General features: G+C 34.6%; 1 protein-coding gene across 5 annotated transcripts in view; it reads right to left on the reverse strand.

The window, feature by feature from the left end:
* The window catches only part of FSTL5 (follistatin like 5), a 780,511-nt gene that overhangs the window by 42,332 nt on the left and 716,497 nt on the right, over positions 1-21,682 (reverse strand). For 3 of the 5 annotated variants that reach the window (XM_081538294.1, XM_081538297.1, XM_081538293.1), the window contains 2 exons: positions 20,098-20,247; positions 3,458-3,565 (listed from right to left, as the gene is read on the reverse strand). In XM_081538294.1, coding sequence (XP_081394420.1) covers positions 3,458-3,565; positions 20,098-20,247 — 258 coding nt within the window. The remainder of the gene's footprint in view (positions 1-3,457; positions 3,566-20,097; positions 20,248-21,682) is intronic. The other 2 variants (XM_081538299.1, XM_081538298.1) reach the window with 1 other exon arrangement.

Here is a 21,682-nt window from a genome sequence, read left to right on the forward strand (position 1 = left end):
TTCACCATTAATTGATTTTAACACTTTCATAGTTCTTTAAAGAAAAGATTACTACATTTAAGCTCTTTTATCCCATTTTGCACCAAATTCTTTGCTTTTCCTTCTGATTTCTCATACCTCCACATTTGTTCTATTGTCTCTGCTTCACAGCCATTGTTCTGTACGAGCCTTTTAATGTACTTTCGTGCCTTTATTTTACTTCTTTTAAACTCTTCCTACATGTGGTTACCAAATTAAATATCCTAAACTGTTGAGTGCCTAATAGACTTTCCTCTCTCAAAACTGAGTGTCTTCCTTTGGTTTCGAAGACAGAAGTAAATAGCATTTTTAGTTTTAGTTTTTTTTTTCCCTGAAAGGTTAATTTTTCTTCATTGCAATGAGTATACTTTCATTGAGTTCCATTGGAACTTGCCAAGTTCAAGAAAATAGATTAATTATTATAACAGTCAAGATAGGTTCAGTCATGTTACAATCAAAAACCAAAACAGAACAGAAACAAATCCTTACTTCTTTACTACTTCTTTATTTTTTAAAAATAACCATTTTGTTTTATACCTGTTACTTTCCCAGAGGTCTTTGGCAGGATATCTGTTGCTTTTAGGACTTTTATTCTGTTTTCCATGAAGAAAGAACAGCAAACTACCTTGAATATTTCCATTCATGGAAGACTTATTTTGCCAGAACTAATCATATTTCTCCACCCACCCAAAAGGAAACCCCTCTCCCCTGCCATGTGCCCAGGAAGAGAGAACCAATGTATGTGATTAAACTTTAAAGACATTGTACCTATTTTATTCATGATTATCTTATTAATGAGTATCAGTGAGAAAGTCCTCACTGGATTTCAACCACTTATAATAATGTCTACAAGACTATAATAAAACTCAACAAGGTTATAACAAAGGAACTCTCCAAAATTTTTCCCATTAGGTTGTACAGAGGTATATATTTCTCAGTATGCGTGTACATGCATTTGAAATTAATAATAGTACTGACTGACAACAGCAATAATAATACTGAGAGCTTGCTATGTGTTAATATGTGTTCTAAGTAGTTTACAGGCATCACAGAATTTAATATTCAAACAACACTATAACGTGTGTATTGCATCCCACATCATTCACACTCCTGAAGGCCGATTAACTGAACCTCTCTTCTGCACTTGTCATTGTCTTAGATTGTAAAATATGCAAAGCCACACACCCAGTTCCCTTCAGTCTGGACTTTTTCCTCTGATGAGTCGAGGCCCTTCTCGTTCCTGGAATTGAGCAGGAAGTGGTGAATTGCCAGGTTCGGGACCGAGTCTGCTGACTTCACGGACACAGACTGATCTGGGATGCACTTTGATCAATAGGTGCAATCTTGCAAAAATCCCAGCTCATTTCTAACAGGGTCCTGCTGCCTGCCCCTCTGCGTGAGATGGCTGCAGTCAACTGAGAGACACCACTTCCCACTGCCACCTCATCTGACTGGGCCTATGTCCTGGCCAATAGAAGAATGAGAGGACTTTATTCCAAGTTGTTCACTGGAGATATTTTCTTGTCCAATTGTTGTGCATTTGTAGTACAGACACTGCATTTATGTCGTGAAACTGCAGACGACTGACATATGAGTTTTAGAATTTTATGGAATTTCTTAAGTTTTCATAAGACATAAATGTCCATTAAAAAGAAAAAAAAAACTATGATAAATCTTCGAGACTTTATCTTTAGAACAGTAGATGGAAAATTATTGCCTTAAATACTTACAATTATGACAGTTTATAGGTTTATCTTAATTAATTATAAATATCACATAAAATAATACATAATAAACATTGCTTTCAGACTGGACAAAGACATACAGATTTAATTTTATTTTCAACATGAAAACACAGAGAAGGTCTTTCAGATCCTTGATAAAATATTGTGCATGTTCAAGTTTAAGAGGGTAACATTATAAGATACAAAACATTAGAGCATAATAGTACTTCCTAGCCTCATACCCTAGCAGTCTCAAGATGTGAGTCTTTCACCATCATGGCACAGGGACACTAGCAAAAATGAGAGCTTGACCATGGCTTTTGGTTTCAATTCAATTTTTCGAAAGGAAAATCAGTTCTCTTTTTCAAATAAATCTTAAATCCTATTTTTTGGAAGGGATTTCCTGATAATCTTATTGGGAGACAATTATCCGTACATATTTTGACATTTCTGCTGAGTCAGGTCTTTCTGAGCAAAAAAGTTTGGTTAAAAGATGATGGCATAGCAAAAATGCCTTTGGAAGCTGGAGATGGAGTATTGCTCCTGAGAGATTTAGGGACTTAATTCTTCTGAGCCAATTACTACATTGCCAGGATACTGACATACTCCTCCACTCCAGGAAAAGATTTGTATATATTTCAGAGTAACAATCTCTATTTCTCACATAAGATGGTGGACTGAGGTGCTAGCCACCTAAAATAACTTAGAGACTCATGATTTGAGTCAGTAGGACTGTGCTGGTTATTCAAGGTGACTCTAAACTCTCATCGCATCACCCCATGGGGTTAGGGGCTGCAGAATAAACACTAACGGGTTCCATGGGTAAGAGACAGTCTGTTCTCTGATTCAGAGACCCTGTGTTTCCTATCAGTGTATCTATATATCTGTTTATCTATCTATCACCAACTTATCTATCACCTATTTATATATCATCTATCTGTCTTATACATACATAAATACACACACACACTCTTCATGTAAATAAATTTTGTTGCATGTCATATTTTAAGAGTAATTCTCAAATACTACATTTTATTTTATATTTTTAGATGTGAGACTAACCTTTCATTTCTACCGAGCAAATATTTTAAAAATATATTAAATCTTAGCATATTTTTACTAGACATTCAGGGGAAAATAACCCATTTTTAGACGGTTAGATAGTGTGTGGGATGATTCTTAACACCTCTACAGAAGTCATTGTCAAATTGTGTATATATATACATCTACCTGTCAATTTCAAATCATAAGCAAATTCCACAAAAATGACAAAAATATTCCCCAGTTAGAAATGAACCAGCACTCAGATAGTAAATCCTGTGTGTTTGGAGAAAACTGAAGACCTGCTTTGAGACTCTGTCTAACTCTCCCAGGCTCTACTTCACAAGCTACACTCCCCACATCTCTGTCTAAAGAGATGAAAACAAGAAAATCCGAGGGAAGTTGGAAATTGCCAAACAATCCATCATAATTTTTGCCCCCAGTGGCTTCAACTTTGTCATTATAGGTTATCCGTTTGGCATATAAATCTAACGTTTGGAACATCTAAATTAAAATATTTCCTAACCAAAAATGTATTTGTGTATCAACATTTTTTTTTCCCTTTCTGTGAACATCTAGATGAAAGAACATCATTGTTAAATGGTTAAATGCCCAACTAGATACTGAAAGTTTTAAAGATCATCATTTTCTCAGACACACTGAAAGGGACTTACCTGCAGTGTTGGAGAAGTCTTTTCCATTGTACCCCAGCTGAGCACCCAGACCTGGTCATGAGATTTGTCATAGTGTAATTTAACTGGGACAGGGTCTGTGCTTACTGCCTGTAACAGATAGGGGTTGAAACAATTTTCAGACCAAAATATTAATTTACAACTTGGCCAGAAATTATGTAAAAATTCAAGAGCTTAGATGTAGGATTAATAAATGTATGTTGCCCATAGATGGACATAGAGATTGTCATACTGAGTGAAGTAAGTCAGACAGAGGAGAAATATCACATGACATCCCTTATATGCAGACTCTAAAAAGAAATAATACAAATGAATTTATTTACAAACAGAAACAGACTCACAGACTTAGAGAATGAATGCATGGTTGCATGGGGGGTAGGGATAGTTAGGGAGTTTAGGATCAAATTTACACACAGCTGTATTTTAAATGGATGAAAAACAAGGTCCTACTACACAGTCCAGGAAACTGCTCAATGTTATGTGGCAGTTTTGATGGGAAGGGAGTTTTGGGGAGAATGGATAGATGTATATGTATGGCTGAGTCCCTTTGCTGTCCATTTGAAGCTATTACAACACTGTTAATTGGCTATACTTCAATATAAAATGAAAAGTTTAAAAATGCATGTTGTCAATTAATTTTCTAAGTCCTATTTTGATTAATTTGGAAATATGATACCTTACTCGAATATGTTTTTACATGATTTTATATAGTCTTATATTCATTCATTACCTATGCAAATTGTGTTTAACAGAGAAGCTATTTAGGAACTCAAGGTTTAAATGATTAATATGTGTATTTTAATCAGTTGTTGAGTACAGGTAAGAACTATATTTACACTATTAGATTTTTCTATCCCAATGCTAGTTATGGGATTTGACCATTTATAATGCTAAAACACCAACAATCTAACATACAGTTGCAACTATAATGACAAATTACCTAATTTAGTTTCTTTAATGAGAAATTTAAAAGCACAGAAAAAATAGAAGTGGCTTTTTGTACTATACTTGATACTAAAAATGCATTTTTCTGCTAATATTTATAACTAGCATTTATGGAAAATAAAACTTTCAAAATATAAATTGTTGCCAGAAAGTTATTTCACTCACCTTAATTCCAAGCTATTGATATTATAAGCTAACACCCCATTGCAGTAATTTCCTATAATAGTTACATATTTTCTAATATAATACATAAAACAAATTGTATTCAATAAAACAACCCTTATCCAATATTGAAAGCATTTTTTTCCCAGAACTCTATTCAATGACCTTAGAGAATTTCCCAAGTTAGTTCATAATGTAATCCTCTTCTCAATGGGCTAAAAGTAAACTATAATTGTTGTGTATATAGAGATTCATATTTTAACTATCACAACAGCAACTTGGTTTTACTGAAGTATTTCTTTTCTAAAATGTTGCCCTGTATTTTAGCTATTTAAAATTCTCAATACATTGCATTTGAAGTAATTATTAGATTTCTGAAAAGACCTGTTTAAACATTTCTGTGTTAGTATCTTCAGCCCTTTTATTCTCGCTAACAGAGCCATTAAAATACTTTGGTTTCAGGTGGGCAGTGATGTTGTTGGGGAAGGTTGTCCACTTGGAGAGCAGCAGAGATTCAAGTCAATGACTAAGCTTATTCCCCTTTGACAAGTGTGAAATTTCCCAGCCTTCCTAGAGATGGCGGGGGCGGGGAGGTCACATGGCATATCCTAGTTAAGATGATGAATGATTTTTGAAAATAAAGCATTTCCATGGAAAGAGATAGTAGCAGGAGGAGACTTCCATGCATCATATTTTCTTTTCTTCCTGCTTTGAATGCTGTCATTTGAGGATATTAATCCTCAACTTCTAAAGACTTTGCACTCCATTTTACGCTAGTATAGCTCAGTGGGTAAAGAATCCACCTGCAACTCAGGAGACACAGACAGCACAATTTTGATCTCTGGGTTGGGAAGATCCTTTGGGGAGGAAATGGCAACCCACTCCAGTATTCTTGCCTGGAAATCACATAGACAGAGGAGCCTGGTGGGTTACAGTCCATGAGGTCACAAAGAGTGGGACATGACTGAGCAGGTAAGCATGCAAATAAGATTCCTTTGATTTTTCATATTTTCCCTTTATATGTTAAACTTGATCTATGTATAATTAATAGTCAGCCTACTTTGCATGTAACTTAAATTGGGATAATATTTAGGCTTTTACCAACTGAGCTGTGAGGGAAGCCTGAAATAGTTCAACAGGCAACAATACCACAATAACAAAGACCTCACTGTTATTCAATTGTTAAGATACAGTTATAAAAATAGCAAAGATCATTAGCTAGCTTTTATGTAGTAGGAAACAATCTGAATAAAAATGTTTAGTTTGCCAGCTCTTGTAAGTTTCTTTTCTTTTCACCTGGCTCTTCATAAATATTATCTTTTAAAGGGTATACTGGGCTTCCCTGGTGGCTCAGTGGTAAAGAATATGCCTGCCAATGCAGGAGATGTGGGTTCAATCCCTGGTTCAGGAAGATCCCCTGGACGGAGGGGTGTGGAGCACTACAGTCCATAGGGACTCAAAGAGTCAGACATGGGACTCAGAGACTAAGCAACAACAAAGTGTATAATAGCACAGTCCGTACTTAATATCCATAGTTAACATACAGTCCATAGTTAACATAGTTCTGTAATATCCCCATGAAATGGATAAGAAAACTGAAACATTTGTCTTGCCAGTAGTCATCCATCAAGTGATCAGCAGGCCTGGTATTTGGGTCTGTGTTCTTTTCCAAAGTGGGAACATCCCTACCTAGGAAGGAGCAGCTCCTCTTGTTGACAAGTTTCATTCCTGACAATGTCTGGATTGGATAGGTTGCCTTCCTATTTATACTTCATGGACAAGAAATATTCTTTTTTATTTTTTCTTTTTTGGAAGGTGAGGAGAAACCCACGGGGTCCAAGTATATGCAGTAGCATTTGTATAAGCGGTATAATCCCAGGGGAAAAGCATCAAGAGGCAGTATACAGCATGTTTGCCTGTGTGCCAAGTCGCTTCAGTCATGTCCTACTCTTTGAGAACCTAGGGACTCTAGACCACCAGGCTCCTCTGTCTAGGATTCTCCAGGCAAGAATACTAGAGTGAGTTGCCATGCCCTCCTCCAGAGGATCTTCCCAACCCAGGGATCGGATCCACATCTTTTATGTCTCCTGCATTGATTGATAGGAAGATACTTTACCATTAGTCCCACCTGGGAAGCCCCATACACCATGGTTATGAACATGTATTCTGAAACTGACTTCAAATTTCAGTGACTTCATCTAAACTGAAATAACAATAATGAAAATAACAGTTTGGGAAGTCACTAAACTTACTGTGGCTCACTTTCCTCTATAATAAAATGAAGACAATATTAACAACTACTTCAAAGGGTTCCTATAAATATCAGGTAAAGTGGTAAATATAAAGTGCCCAGGTAACTCTGGTGAGTGTTAAACACTACAAAAATACCACTGCTACTACTATTAGAAAAAACTAACTGTACTAAAATACATGGCAGCATAATAGTGTTTTAGAGATGTAATGCCTTTATTTAGCAAATGAATAATTTAATAATTCTTTGATAATTTAATAATTAATAATCACAGTCTCAGTCCTGGAAGACTAAGGTGACAGAGTGAAAGAACTTAAAATAACTAGATGCTTGTCTAGTTAATAAAAATACAGGGCAATTGCCATGGAAGATCAAAGGAAGATGTAAGAACAGGATGAGGGAGAAGAGGGGATGATGCTTTCACTGAGCCTTAAACTACGGACATTTTCTTTTATAAATGGCAAGCAGAGACTGTTTTTAAAAGTTAACGTGAGAATATGTTCCAGGAGGTGTCAGAAGTTGTTCACGATTAATGTCCTTCAAATAAGTTAAGATATATGTTTTTGAAGGAAGAAAATATAAATTTTCAAAGCAACTTCAGAATTTGAAAGATGTTTATTCAATGCCCTCCAAAATGTGTGAACAATTTTTGTTTTCAGAATTTCACAGGTTTGGTATTAAATTCAGTTTATTTTGCTTTTTGGTTAATATATTTACAATTTCCAAGTGTGCAGGTATAACCCATTTTACAGAGGAAACTCTGACATGGTTTTCAGCAATGAAATCATACAACCATGACAAAAATATTTCCAAACAACTAGGATAATCTTATAACTCAATTTTCAGTCAAAAAACTGATATTTTCCTACTTATATGGACAACCTTTGAAAAGATAAACTACAGGTGTTGGATTTTATAAATTATTTGCTAATCCTCTTTGGAAATTACTTCAACCATCAGTCAGTGTAGACCATCAGCTTTTGTAAAAGAACAGCTCTACATTTGACACTTAAAATTCTTGCCACAATTAAGCCTGTAAGCCTCTGTGTTATAAAGCAGTTCGTTTCTTCACAGTTTTAAAGAAAATTGTACAGATTGTATTATACTTGACTGTCCTTGTTCTCCTCTACTTCCTGTCACCAGGACCTGGCTGGATCTGCCTTCCGAAGACTGAACTTTTGCAGCTCCTGCCCTGCTCTGACCACAAAGGGAGCTTCTACCATCTCCAACCTCACCTCAGGATTTCCACCTTTTAATTTTCTACTTGTCACAGTCTGGATAGATTTATCGGAGTGACCTGGGTTTTTTGCTGCTGCTTTTTGTTTGTTCGTTTTTGGTGAATATTAGATGGATCATGGCACCAATTTGGCCAAAACACGGCAATGTCATCTAATTTTCCTCAGAGGAAATCCTTATAATGACTTGTCACTCCCGGTCTTCTTTCTCAGACCCCTCACTTCCCACACTGCCCCTCATTCCTGTCCATGTCTCTGACCTAGATGCTCCGGCCTCCTTGCTGTTTACCCAACATGTCAGTCAGTCATAATACTCCCATTTGGAGGTTTTCCCCCAGAACCAGTCTTTCCCAGATAACCAAGGCTCTGCTTCCTGTACACCTTGGTTGAGAGCTCACCTTGTGGGTGAGGCCAACCATGACCACTCTGCCCTCTGTCCTTAACTTTCTCAATCCCACCTGCCTTGTTCTGCTGCTTTACCTTTTCCAATAACACTGGCCACTTCCCATATTGTAGAATTTACATATAATCTTCTTTTGTCTGTCTCCATCCACTGGGGTCTAGGCTCCAGGAAGGCAGGTCTTTTGGGTTTGTTTAGCTATATGATATCACCTCATGCACTTAGAATAATACCTTGTAAATAGTAGTACTCAATATATAATTAATGTATCTCTATATCTACTTTTCAAGAGGCAGGTAAGGTGGTCTGGTATTGCTATCTATTGAAGAATTTTCCACAATCTGTTGTGATCCACACAAAGGCTTTAGCATAGTCAGTGAAGCAGATGTTTTTCTGGAATTCTTTTGCTTTTTCTATGATCCAATGGGTGTTGGCAATTTCATCTCAGATTCCTCTGCCTTTTCTACCCAGCTTGAATATCTGGAATTTCTCAGTTCACAGACTTTTGAGCCTAGCTTGGAGAATTTTGAGCATTACTTTGCTAGCGTGTGTAATGAGTGCAATTGGGCAGTAGTTGAACACTCTTTGGCATTGCCTTTCTCTGGGATTGTATTGAAAGCTGACCTTTTCTGGTTCTGTGCTCACTGCTGAGTTTTCCACATTTGCTGGCATATTGAGGGCAGCACTTTCACAGCATCATCTTTCAGGATTTAAAAATAGCTCAGCTGGAATTCTATCACCTCCAGTAGTTTTGTTCGTAGTGATGCCTCCTAAGCCCCACTTGTCTTCACAATCCAGAATGTCTGGCTTTAGGTGAGTGATCACACCATCATGGTTATCTGGATCATTAAGATCTGGTTTGTATAGTTCTTCTGTGTATTCTTGCCACCTCTTATTAATATCTTCTGCTTCTGTTTGGTCCATACTATTTCTGTCCTATATTGTCCCCATCTCTGTATGAAATGTTCCCTTGGTGTCTCTAATTTTCTTGACAATATCTCTAGCCTTTCCCATTCTATTGTTTTCCTATATTTCTTTGATCACTTAGGAAGTCTTTCATATCTCTCCTTGCTGTTCTTTGGAAATCTGCATTCAGATTGGTACAGCTTTCCCTTTATCATTTGCCTTTCACTTCTCTTCTTTTCTCAGATATTTGTAAGGCCTCCTCAGACAACCATTTTGCCTTTTTGCATTTCTTTTTCTTGGGGACAGTTTTAATCAGCTCCTCCTGTACAATGTTAGGAACCTCCCCCAGTTTTTCAGGCACTCTATCAGATCTAATCCCTTGAATCTACTTGTCACTTCCACTGTATAATCATAAGGGATTTGATTTAGGTCATACCTGAATGGCCTAGTGGTTTTCCCTATATTCTTCAATTTAAGTCTGAATTTGGCGATAAGGAGTTCATGATCTGAGCCACAGTCAGCCCCTGGTCTTGTTTTTACTGACTGCATAGAGTGTCTCCATCTTTGGCTGCAAAGAATATAATCAATTTGATTTTGGTATTGACCAAATGGTGATGTCCAGTGTAGAGTCAGCTCCTGTGTTGTTGGAAGGGGGTGTCTGCTATGACCAGTGCATTCTCTTGGCAAGACTCTTTTAGCCTCTGCCCTGTTTCATTTTGTACTCCACGGCCAAACTAGCCTGTTATTCCAGGTATCCCTTGACTTCCAGCTTTTGAATTCCAGTCCCCTATGATGAAAAGGGCTTTTCTTTTCTGTGTCAGTTCTAGAAGGTCTTGTAGGTCTTCATACATCACCTTACCTGCCTGCTGAGAAATCTGTATGCAGGTCAAGAAGCAACAGTTAGAAGCGGACATGGAACAACGGACTGGTTCAAAATTGATAAAGAAGTACATCAAGGCTGCATATCATCACCCTGCTTATTTAAGTTATATGCAGAGTATATCATGCAAAATGCCAGCTGGATGAAGCACAAACTGGAATCAAGATTGCCGGAAGAAATATCAATAATCTCAGAGATGCAGATGATACCACCCTTATGGCAGAAAGCAAAGAGGAACAAAAGAGACTCTTGATGAAGGTGAAAGAGGAGAGTGTAAAAGCTGGCTTAAAACTCAACATTCAAAAAACGAACATCATGGCATCTGGTCCCATCCCTTCATGGCAAATAGATGGGGAAATAATGGAAACAGTGACAGACTTTATTTTCTTGGGCTCTAGATTCACTGCAGATGGTGACTGCAGCCATGAAAATAAAAGATGCTTGGTCCTTGGAAGAAAAGCTATGGCAAACATAGGCAGCATATTAAAAAGCAGAGACATTAATTTGCCAATCAATGTCCATATAGTCAAAGCTATGATTTTTCCAGTAGTCATGTATGGATGTGAGAGTTGAACCATAAAGTAGGTTGAGCACTGAAGAATTGATTCTTTTGAACTGTGGTGTTGGAGAAGACTCTTGAGAGTCCCTTAGTCTGTAAGGAGATCTAACCAGTCCATCCTAAAGGAAGTCAGTCCTGAATATTCATTGGAAGGACTATTGCTGAAGGTGAAGCTCCAATACTTCGGCCACCTAATGCAAAGAGCCAACTCATTAGAAAAGAACCTGATGCTGAGAAAGACTGAAGGCAGGAGGAGAAGGGATCTACAGAGGATGAGATGAGACAATGGCATCATCAACACAATGGACGTGAGTTTGAGCAACCTCCAGGAGATGGTGAAGGACAGGGAAGCCTGGTGTGCTGCAGTCCATGGGGTCACAAGAATTGAACATACTGAGCAACTGAACAACAACAACATCTACTTCACTGGGAAAAGTAATTTGCAAAATTGAACATCATACCCAGTAACATTATAATTTAATCATTTTTATTGTTTTATAATATATACGCTTAACATGACTTGTTATGAAAAAAGTTTTTCTCTAAATATATTACAAATGCAAATTTTTTCACACTTCATAACAGTCTATCTGTTGATGTGTGCACTATTGCTATCTCATTTTTATAGGTAAAAATAAACCAAAGGCTCTTTGTACCAATGTCCATCCCTCCAAACTATAAAACTTCCACTTTCCTCTCAAATGCTCTCATGCTCATCATCCAGGTGGCTTAGTGGTAAAGAATCTGCCTGCCAATGCAAGAGACATGAGTTCTATCTGGGTTGGGAAGATCCCCTAGAGAAGGAAATGGCAACCCAGTCCAGTATTCTTACTGGGGAATTCCCATGGACAGAGGAGCCTGGAGGGCTCCAAGGAGCCTTGCAACTCCAAGGAGTTGCAAATAGAGTCAGACACGACCTAGTGACTAAAACAACAACCAATGTCCACTCTTTCCAACTGTAAAACTCCCACTTTCCTGCCAAGTACTCTTATACCCACCATCCAAAATACAGATGAATGCAGGTCTCCCATATTATTCCATTTATTAAATATTTTTAAAAAGTAATATGAAAAAAAAAGTAATATGATTCTTTTTTTTAGATTAAAAGAATATAAAAGATGTCCTGGGATTCCCTTCTCACATCTATTCATCTCTCAGTGCTTTTTTGTTGTATACACTCTCTTTGGAGATCATTGATGTATATATATATTTGTTTCTGCAGCCACCAAGCATATCTCAGAAAAAATAAAAGTCAGAATATAATGTTAAGAAATATAAAATTGGGAAAAAGGATTACACATAAGCTTATCTTTCACTTCAAGATTAACTTATGCATATAGAATGCTCAAGTACTACTTATGGTTTGCATTTGCCTACCAATATTATTTTGCTAGAATAATTGTTTTCAAACTTTGCATTTAGACACTTAGAGAAATGTGATTTATTTGCAGCAGGTGATTCAACCCCCACCACAATTATAGAACAAAAGTTATCATTTTTGATTTGTTGAATGGTTCTGTGGGACTTTGTTTAAATAAAATTTTCTAACACTATATGTTGGAAATTTCTCTCTCATCCCATAAGCACCATTCTTTTCTGTATACAGGAGCCTTTGCTTGTCTTGGTGACATTCAGATAATTAAGCCACCAAAATCCTTCTTCCAAAGATTTATTGACTTATTAGACATATTCAGAAACATCTTTCAAATCACAATATTGCATTATTGTAATTAATTAATAGTAGCTATCTACATATACAGACCCTAAAATCCATATATCATAATTTCCCAGGTAAGCACCTTTTCAGACTGTTATCATGATGAAGTTAAGTTCTTATCCTATTCCTTTGTAAAAAATGTGTAGAATATACTACATAACACAATAACCAACAGCTTTACTTGTAGTTTTATAAACATATTGGTAATATTTTTCTCTAATATTTTAAAACATTGCTTCAAACATTGAATAGGATGCAATTTACTTCAAGTATGAAGGTTTTCTCCTTTGTAGATCTATAAATTTTAACTCCCTCATAATTCCAACATACCTAGTGAGATACACATTTATCAGTACTTCTTGAAGGGGTACACCAATTACAGATAATTTAAAATTGATGCTCTATTGGTTATGCTCCAGTTGTATCAACTTCTATAAAGATGGCATGTTTAGTCAGAGTGAAGTTCTGAGAATAGCAACAAAGATACACAGAACTTGGAGTGTATCCTTGACATGAAGGAACAGTGAAGCACAGCTTGTTTATCAGTCTGACAAGGAGAGTACCAGCTGGCTAATTAAGTGAACCTAATTTAAACTAATGATGTAGATTCTCAGGATAATGTGCTAACAGCTAGAGGAGATTGCTGATGACACTTAAGAATACCCGAGTGTTACAATAAGCCCCTTCTGCATCCAAGCAGAACCTGATTTTGTTCCACAGAACTCAAAATGAGGTCAGTTGTTTACTAGCTAATCTTTTATGCAAGAAAACACCTCCATGCCATTCTTACAAAAATTATTAATATGAGAAGCAATAAACATTTGACATTTAAAGCAATACCAAAGTTATAGATTCCTTTAAGAATTTGTGAACTTTCATTTTTAAGCTGCAGGAAGAAATGATATTAATGTAAATACTGAAAATTAATATATCTCCATGGTAAGAATTTATCATGAAGTTTCTAAAAAATATATGTTATCAAGAAAATAATTGTCATTTTAACAATAAAATGTAGCAATGCTGTTCAAGTTTTTTAAATATTTCATCCTAAGATTACATGTTTAATACCAATTTACAAAGTTAAATACATGCAAAAGAAAAAAAGAAAAACTCAGAAATTATGATTTCTTAGAGAAAGTCAATATAAAACACTAGAACTGAAAAACAAAACTTGAAATATTAAATTTAAATGAGTGTGTTATTTTTTCTCTTTTATTTTCTTACTTTCCTTTTCAAAAGTAAGACAATTTGATTTGGACTTCACTCTCACATCACTCTGTCCACTCCATAAAAAATTCATAGTAGTTTCTATCATGTTTGGGAGGTGATTAACTAAAATTTGATTGTAAGTATTATTCTTAGTTGCCATTGTATAATATACTCAGGTTAGAACAAAAGAAATCAACAGAAGTACCGCACAGAATCAGGAAGAATAACTTCATTAGGAGACAAAAGGGGTCAAATTGACAAAGGTGTTTTACTTTTTGCAAGATTAACTTCACAACTTGCAGTTGACTTTGACCGCACTCTGCCCTTGTATATAAATAAAGATTTAAATCACAAATTAAGCTATTCACTTTCAGTTTTTGAAGTAACCAGAAATACTATTTCTTTTACTGGTTTTAAAACTTGAATTACTTGTATTATTAATTTATAAAACAGACGTTTCAATGTCTATGTCTACCCAATTTATTATTTACATGTTGTTTATTAAATTGGGAAAAACCTTGAGAGAGTTCAGAATTCTAAGAGATGATATATTTTCCAGTATGAAAGTAGAGTCATTAGGATATTCCTAATTCACCTTTAAACATGTTCTTTTGAGGACTAAAATTCACATACGCTCAGGTCATGTTAAGCAAATATAAGGATATTATTTCACCAAGCAGTCAGAAGACTTATGGAACTCACCTTCTAAAGAGGTTCACAGACTGAAACTATAAATGGTTGAAAACAGAATTTAAACAAACTCAAAGATAGAAAATTTGAATTTGTTTAAAAGATAATTTTATGGGATATATATCTAAAATTCTAGGTTGACATTTTAGTCAACAATATGCCTCAAAAGGTAGTGTCGTATCAGAAATAAGGATAGATTGCACGTACTCAGTGTGGAAATCTTCACTCCCTAAACTGAGGTAGCCTCTACCTTTCTATAGAATAGATCTGTGCAGAATATCCCAAATCATTGTAGCCACTGTTTCACACTTCCTTTTCCCAGGAAGGAATTTGTAATAGTGAGGAAAAAATCAGACTCCCTATTACATCTGTTCCTTTCATTGTGGTTAGTCATGCTGGCTCTGCATCTTTTGTAAAAGAATGTTGCCTGTCATTCAGCCACTAAGCCACTAAGTCATGGTCAACTGTTTACGACCCCATGGACTGCAGCACGCCAGGGCTTTGAACCAGCTGTGAATCAGGAATAGCACCCTCACCAGATCGCTATCAAGCATGCACCTTGATCTTGGACTTTGCACACTCAGAAACTTCAGAAATAAATTTCTGTTGTTTATAAGCAATATACTTTGCTATATTTTTGTTTGTTTTTTTATTTATTTAAATTATAGCAGCCTGAATGGTGATATGAAATGATAGTGAAAATGCGTAGAAAGTGAAATATTTAGTAATAAGGCATATTTAATCACTATTGGATGGAAAAGTTAATAATATATCCGTTAGTTCAAGAATAGTCATTATGTTCAATTTGCATATATTACTTTTGTCTGTTGATTTATCAAATATTTCTCACTTTGATCATATGTCAATTTTTTCTAGTAATATAGTAATAATCACTTTACAAAATTGTAAGCAATCATACATGTTTTCCTACTTTTAAATTTTTAGTCAATTTTTAACTCATTAAGTAACTTGCTTTAACTAAACACTTTTTGCCTTATAGTCCCTTTTTGAAATCTGATGTTAATATTGTTACATCAGCTTTTATGTTTTGCTGTTAGTTTATGCCTGCATCACCTGGGACTCTTTTTTTTTTTTTTTCATTTTGGAAGTGTATCTATTATAATATGCATATGATTAGATATTCATTATTTAGCTTATTACTTTATTATAAACTAGTTACTTTATTCCATCCTCTATTATTGTAAGTATAAACATATTTGGTTTTATTCTATAATTTTTTTTGTTTTTATTTTTAATTAATTTTTGTTGGCGTATATTTGATTTACAATGTTGTGTTAGTTTCTGCTATACAGCACAGTAAATCAGTTATATATATATATATCCACTTGATTTTAGATTCTATTCCCAAATAGGTCATTACAGAGTATTAAGCAGACTTCTCTGTGTTAGATACCAGGTTCTTAATTGTCTATTTTATATACCATAATGTCTATATGTCTTTTGTTTTATTTTTTTAAATCATGCCCCCCCTTTTTCTCTATAATTTTGTTTAAAATTTTGGCTTAATTTTTCAGTTTTATATTTTCTCTTCCTTATTTCTTCTTTTCCTGTTGTATTTATGAATATGTTGTGCCTTTATTTTTATTTTTTCATAGACAGATACAGTATTTAAGACATACTTTCTTGAAATATTAAAAACATATTTAACATATGCATAATAATCAGTGATTATTTCCAGTCTTATATAATACAAGAAACCTTAATATAAATAACATCAACCCTTCCCCCACTTACATGTTTTTGTACACTAGTTAAACACTTTTTTTTTTTTTTTGCTATTTTAGTCCTGTGTTTTCAGTCTTAAAAATGTTGACCTTAAATTCAGGGAATACCATTATTACTGACAGTTAATATTTTAATAGATCCTTTGTTTACCAATTTACTTGCTCACTATATATCATATTTAATAGCTTAGTTTATTTTCCTTATTCCTACAGTGAATAGTTTCAACTTCATATAACTTTATTTTGTTGATGAAATTTTTCTACTGACCATATAGTGTCAGAGTATATTTTATTTCCACTTAGTCCTTTAATAATATTTTTTTGCTTTCTTATGGTGTTCATTATAGCTATTAAGAAAATTGCTATTATTCTCATAGTAATTCATCTACCATTTTTAGATTTTCCTTTGATTTTATGTTTAATTGTATCATGTCAATATACTTAGGTATTGATTTTTATCTATTTAAGTTTCAGTGCCCTTTCTAAATCTGAGAGTTTAGAGTATTTTAAATAAATTGTACAATAAAGAATAATACAAGGTATATGTATATTATGATAAACAGTAATATAATAATATATGGTATATTATCAACTTTATCCTTTTCTTTCTATTTGGTATATTATCAGATTTTCCCCTTTCTTTCTCTTATCTTCTTCTAGAATTTATCCTTTCTACAGTTAGTGTATAAATAAAGTCTGATATATATATTTAACTAATTTTTATTAGAGTATAGCTGCTTTACTTTTCCCCTGGAGAAGGAAGGAATACTCCAGTATTCTTGCCTGGAAAATCCCATGAACAGAAGAACCTGGCAGGCTGCAATCTGTGGGGCTGCAAGAGTAGGACACAACTTAGCGACTAAAGCACCACATAGCTGCTTTACAATGTTGAGCTAGTTTCTACTATATAACAAACTGTATCAACTATAAACATACATATATGTCCTCTTTTTCTCAATTCCCCTCCCATTTATGTCCCCACAGAGCACTGAGTAGAGTTTCCTGTACTATACAGTAGGTTCTCATTCATTACCTATTTTATACATAGTATCAATTATGTATATATATCAATCCTAATTTCCCAATTCATCTCACCCCTCTTTTCCCCCTTGGTGTCCATACGTTTTTTTCTTTTTGTCTGTGTCTTTATTTCTGATTTGCAAATAAGATCATCTGTATGACTTTTCTACTTTCCACATATATGTATTAATATATGACATTCTTTTTTTCTCTTTCTGACTTACTTCACTCTGTATGGCAGTCTCTAAGTCCATTTATGTCTGCACAAATGACCCAATGTTTTACTTTTTTATGGCTGAGAAATATTCCATTATATATATGTACCAAGTGTCTCCTTGTCCAACCTGAGCTGGAAACACGTATGTCCATCTGGTCACACATTTCTCACCACTCTGCACAAGTCCCTGAATGACTGAAAAATACCATAAATACTGGTTTTGTGGTTCTAAATAAATTCAAGAGAGTAAGTGAGTTTTAAATACAGAAGGAGCAAACAATGAGAATCAACTGTAATTGATTTCTCTGCAGCAAAAATGAAATAACACTTGCTCCAGGTAAATGAAATGACCTCACAATTATCTTCTGCAGCCAATGTAGCCAGACACAGACAATGAATATTATATATATTTCCATCTCTGTAATAATAAAAATCAGGCAGTACTGACTTGTGGTAACAGAAATCTGCATGTTGATTACCTTTACATAGTTAATGACTAGAAAGAGTAATAAAGCATAATTATTATTATTTTAATACCAAGATCACAGGAGAATCCATTTAGACTGAGTCTGAATTTTCTAACTTACAAAAGTGTAAGTTTTAGAATCTTGTCTGAAAAATACCCACAATCATAATTATATTATAATATATTTTAATATTTTATCTTTGTATGTCTCTTTCATTCTCCTGGTATTTTATAGTCATTATAGTCAATTTGAAAATGATATCATTTATGTGATTTTTTTTACCATTGCCTGAATTTTCATTATTGATATTTTATGTTAATTTTAAAATTTACCTCATTGTCTGAAGATAGAATTTATATAAATAATAAATGATGTTAACTTTTCTCACTTTCAAATATCTAGTAGGTAATACATATTCAGTTGGTGTAGGTTTCTGGTTTGAACACTGAATTTAAAGACCAGCCTGATTATTCCTGAAAGAACATCTCATTTTAACCTACCAGCTAAAGACTCTTGATAATCCTTAACTAATGCCTGTAATTCACTGGCCTACATTGCCACTGAAATCAAAGTAAAATAAACCTTGTCAAAAACCAAGGAGCCTCAAAGACAGACACATAGGATATGAAATATACAGAAAAATACGTTCTCCCAGCAGACACTGGACCATTAGATAGGGTGCACACAGGAAGTGTGTAACCCTGGAGGCCTTAGAATTTTCTAGTAGACAGTTATTCATCCTTTCATGACCCTGCTGTTCATTCTCATATTTGAAACTGAACCACAAATGTATAACTCTGTAGACACCAGTGTCAAACAGAGACACTTTTTATTTGTTTATCTGTGATACCAAGCACATCTTACAAAAGACAATTAACAAATACATACAAAAACAGACAAATGATTGTATGAATTCATATGAAGTTGTTAAAAGCTATTACAGGGAGAAGCCGTGATTTTGAACTTCTTAGAATATTTTTTGTTCTAGTCAGGAATCAATATTAGAGGTACTAACAGCTACTTCAAACCAATATTAATGCAAGAAAGAAAAAACTATAAAAGAAATGGTTAGATTTCAGTGTCTGTCAGAATTTTGATAGTAAACCAGTATATAGTGCATATACCAGGCCCTGTTATAAATGCTTAAATGCTTTTATGCATTAATTGATATAATCCTTAATATCATGTTCTGGGATATGTATGCTTCCAAGGTGGTGCAGTGGTAAATAGTCTGCCTGCCACTGCAAGAGACGCAAGAGATGTGGGTTCGATCCCTGGGTTGGGAAGATTCTCTGAAGTAGGAAAGGGCAGCCTACTTAAATATTCTTGCCTGGAAATCCCATGGTCAGAGGAGCCTGGCAGGCTACAGTCCATGGGGTTGCAAAGAGTCAGACATAACTGAGCACACATACACAACGTGTGCAGTTATTATTCTGATTTAACAGATTATACTGATACATATCTCAGGATGCTATTTTAAGTTTGTTTCCTCTTGAGCTGAGAAGCCATTGATCCTAACAGTTAAAGGTTTGGAGGCTGGAGCCAGGCTGCCAGGAGGCAAATCCTATACTTCCCCTTGCTTGTTGTATGACTGAATTCTAGTAGATGGTCCAAGTTGAATAGTCTTGGAAAGAGCAGGAGATAAAATAGTTGATGACTCAAACCAGAATAGTCTCCATAACCATAATCATGGCAACTTGGAAAAATTACACAGCAAGATTGGAGATTTTTTTCTCTGTTTAGACCTATGCACATATTATTTGTTTTACTACTGCGGTAAAACCTACTAAATTATTATTATCCATTAAATTTATTATTGTCTCAGCCTTTGTTATGAATCAAATGAGAAAGCTATAATACTGTTTCTGTGATGGTAACTAGGACACCTTAATTGACCGTAGACCAGGACTCTCTTTGCTCTACACATAAAAAGCAACTCTGAGGATGATTTCTGCATAAATGGTCATGTTGGGATTATAAAGTATTCTTGGAATCTAATTGTTGAAAACAAAAGCTCTTTCAATTACTACTTTAATTGTTTAGGCTCAAGTATAGAGTGAGAGGGGAGTTTGCAGAATACGCATGTATTTTCTGATTATCCAAGTAATGAAACAAGTTACCAACGACAATCAATGACAGGTTACCTTGTAATGACTATTACATTAAATTAAATTTTCTTTAAAACTACTTTCACTTTCAAAAAGAGGAGTCATTCATACCTGAACAACTTTTTGAGACTGCACGTCAACAACAAGGACTCTATCCAAAGTTGGCTGTGCCACATAGATGAACTTGTCCTTGACATTGACAGCTGAGGCCCACACACACCTCTGGATTTCATCACCTTCAGCTTTGGGACAGACTTCATCCTAAAATTTAGAAAATATAAAATGAAATGAATATCTTAAATTATAACATGGACGTATGACAAGTAACATTAATGTTGGATAGTTTACTACTTTTTCATAGAAAGTTATATGTATTTATATCTATGCATATATATATAAATACATATGGTAATATATATTTATATGCTATATATTTATATAAAATATAGAGTTAAACAAAACAGTATACAATACATAGTTAAGTTCATTAAATGTGTATAGAAACTAGTGTGAAAAATCCTTTAGAATATATTTTCTAAAGTTTTAATTGCTCATTTATAGTAATATATGAATATTACTATATTCATATAGTCCTTTCATCCATCCCTACCTTTTCATAACTCAGTAACTGCTGAAATACATAATAAGTCCAATGTTTCCTCCCAAATCCCCCAATGTCAAACTTCTGCACCAGACATCAGAAATTACACTAAGTACATCTAGAGCCTCTCCAAACCCATGGTCCATTCACAGTCTTTTCAAAAGCAACCAAACCCACCGAAGAAGAAGAGTCTTCTAATTTGTGGAGAATCAGGAACTTGGAAAAAAATGATAAGTTTTCTTTCATAATGTTTATTTCATTTTTGATTTGGTATCAAGGTCAAATTTTACAAAATCCTTTAATCTGTCAGAACTTTTTTTTTTTTTTTTTTCATTTTGCTCCATTACCCTAGAACTGCCTTCTGGCTGAATATTATCTTGTTTGTGCTAGATCTTCTATTTTATCCTTCAACATTAAATAAATGTTGAAGGTATACTTGTGCCCTTCTGATTTGCATCTGCAGATATTGAAAGTAGAAGAATGTCATTTAGGTCTTTATTTTTGTTCCAGGTTTTCCTTTAATTCACTGGTATACTGGGTTTGCTTTTCTGGTGGTTCACGTGGTAAAGAATCTTCCTGCAATGTGGCACACCCAGGTTCCATTCCTGGGCCAGAATGATCCCCTGGAGAAGTGAATGACTATCCACTCTAGTATCCTTGACTGGAGAATTCCATAGAGAGAGGAGCCTGGCAGGCTATAATCCATGTGGTCACAAAGAGTCGGACATGACTGAGTGAAAGACACACACGCTGGATTTGTAATTTTCTCAATTTATTTATAGTTAGAAAAACCACTAGTAAGAGAGCTCTACACAAAACATATGTATAAACACATATTTATCTAATGACAATATAATGATAAACGCTGATTCTAGTGTGTCACTTTTTTATGATTTAGGCCTGATCTCTGAGTACCACGTCTAACATTGATTTGTATACTCTAGGTAGTAACTCCGAAGCTCAATTAAAATACTCTCCTTCTTCTCTAATTTGAACAAAAACAATTATTTTTCATCAGAGATCCCATCCACCATTTGTATTTAATAATCATGAAACAAAATCAATAAAATGTTCATTATCACACCACCTAAACAT

The sequence above is a fragment of the Giraffa tippelskirchi genome, chromosome 11 (genome assembly GCF_054371585.1).
Source record: "Giraffa tippelskirchi isolate mGirTip1 chromosome 11, T2T-mGirTip1v1.2.pri, whole genome shotgun sequence".
Lineage (NCBI taxonomy): Eukaryota > Metazoa > Chordata > Mammalia > Artiodactyla > Giraffidae > Giraffa > Giraffa tippelskirchi.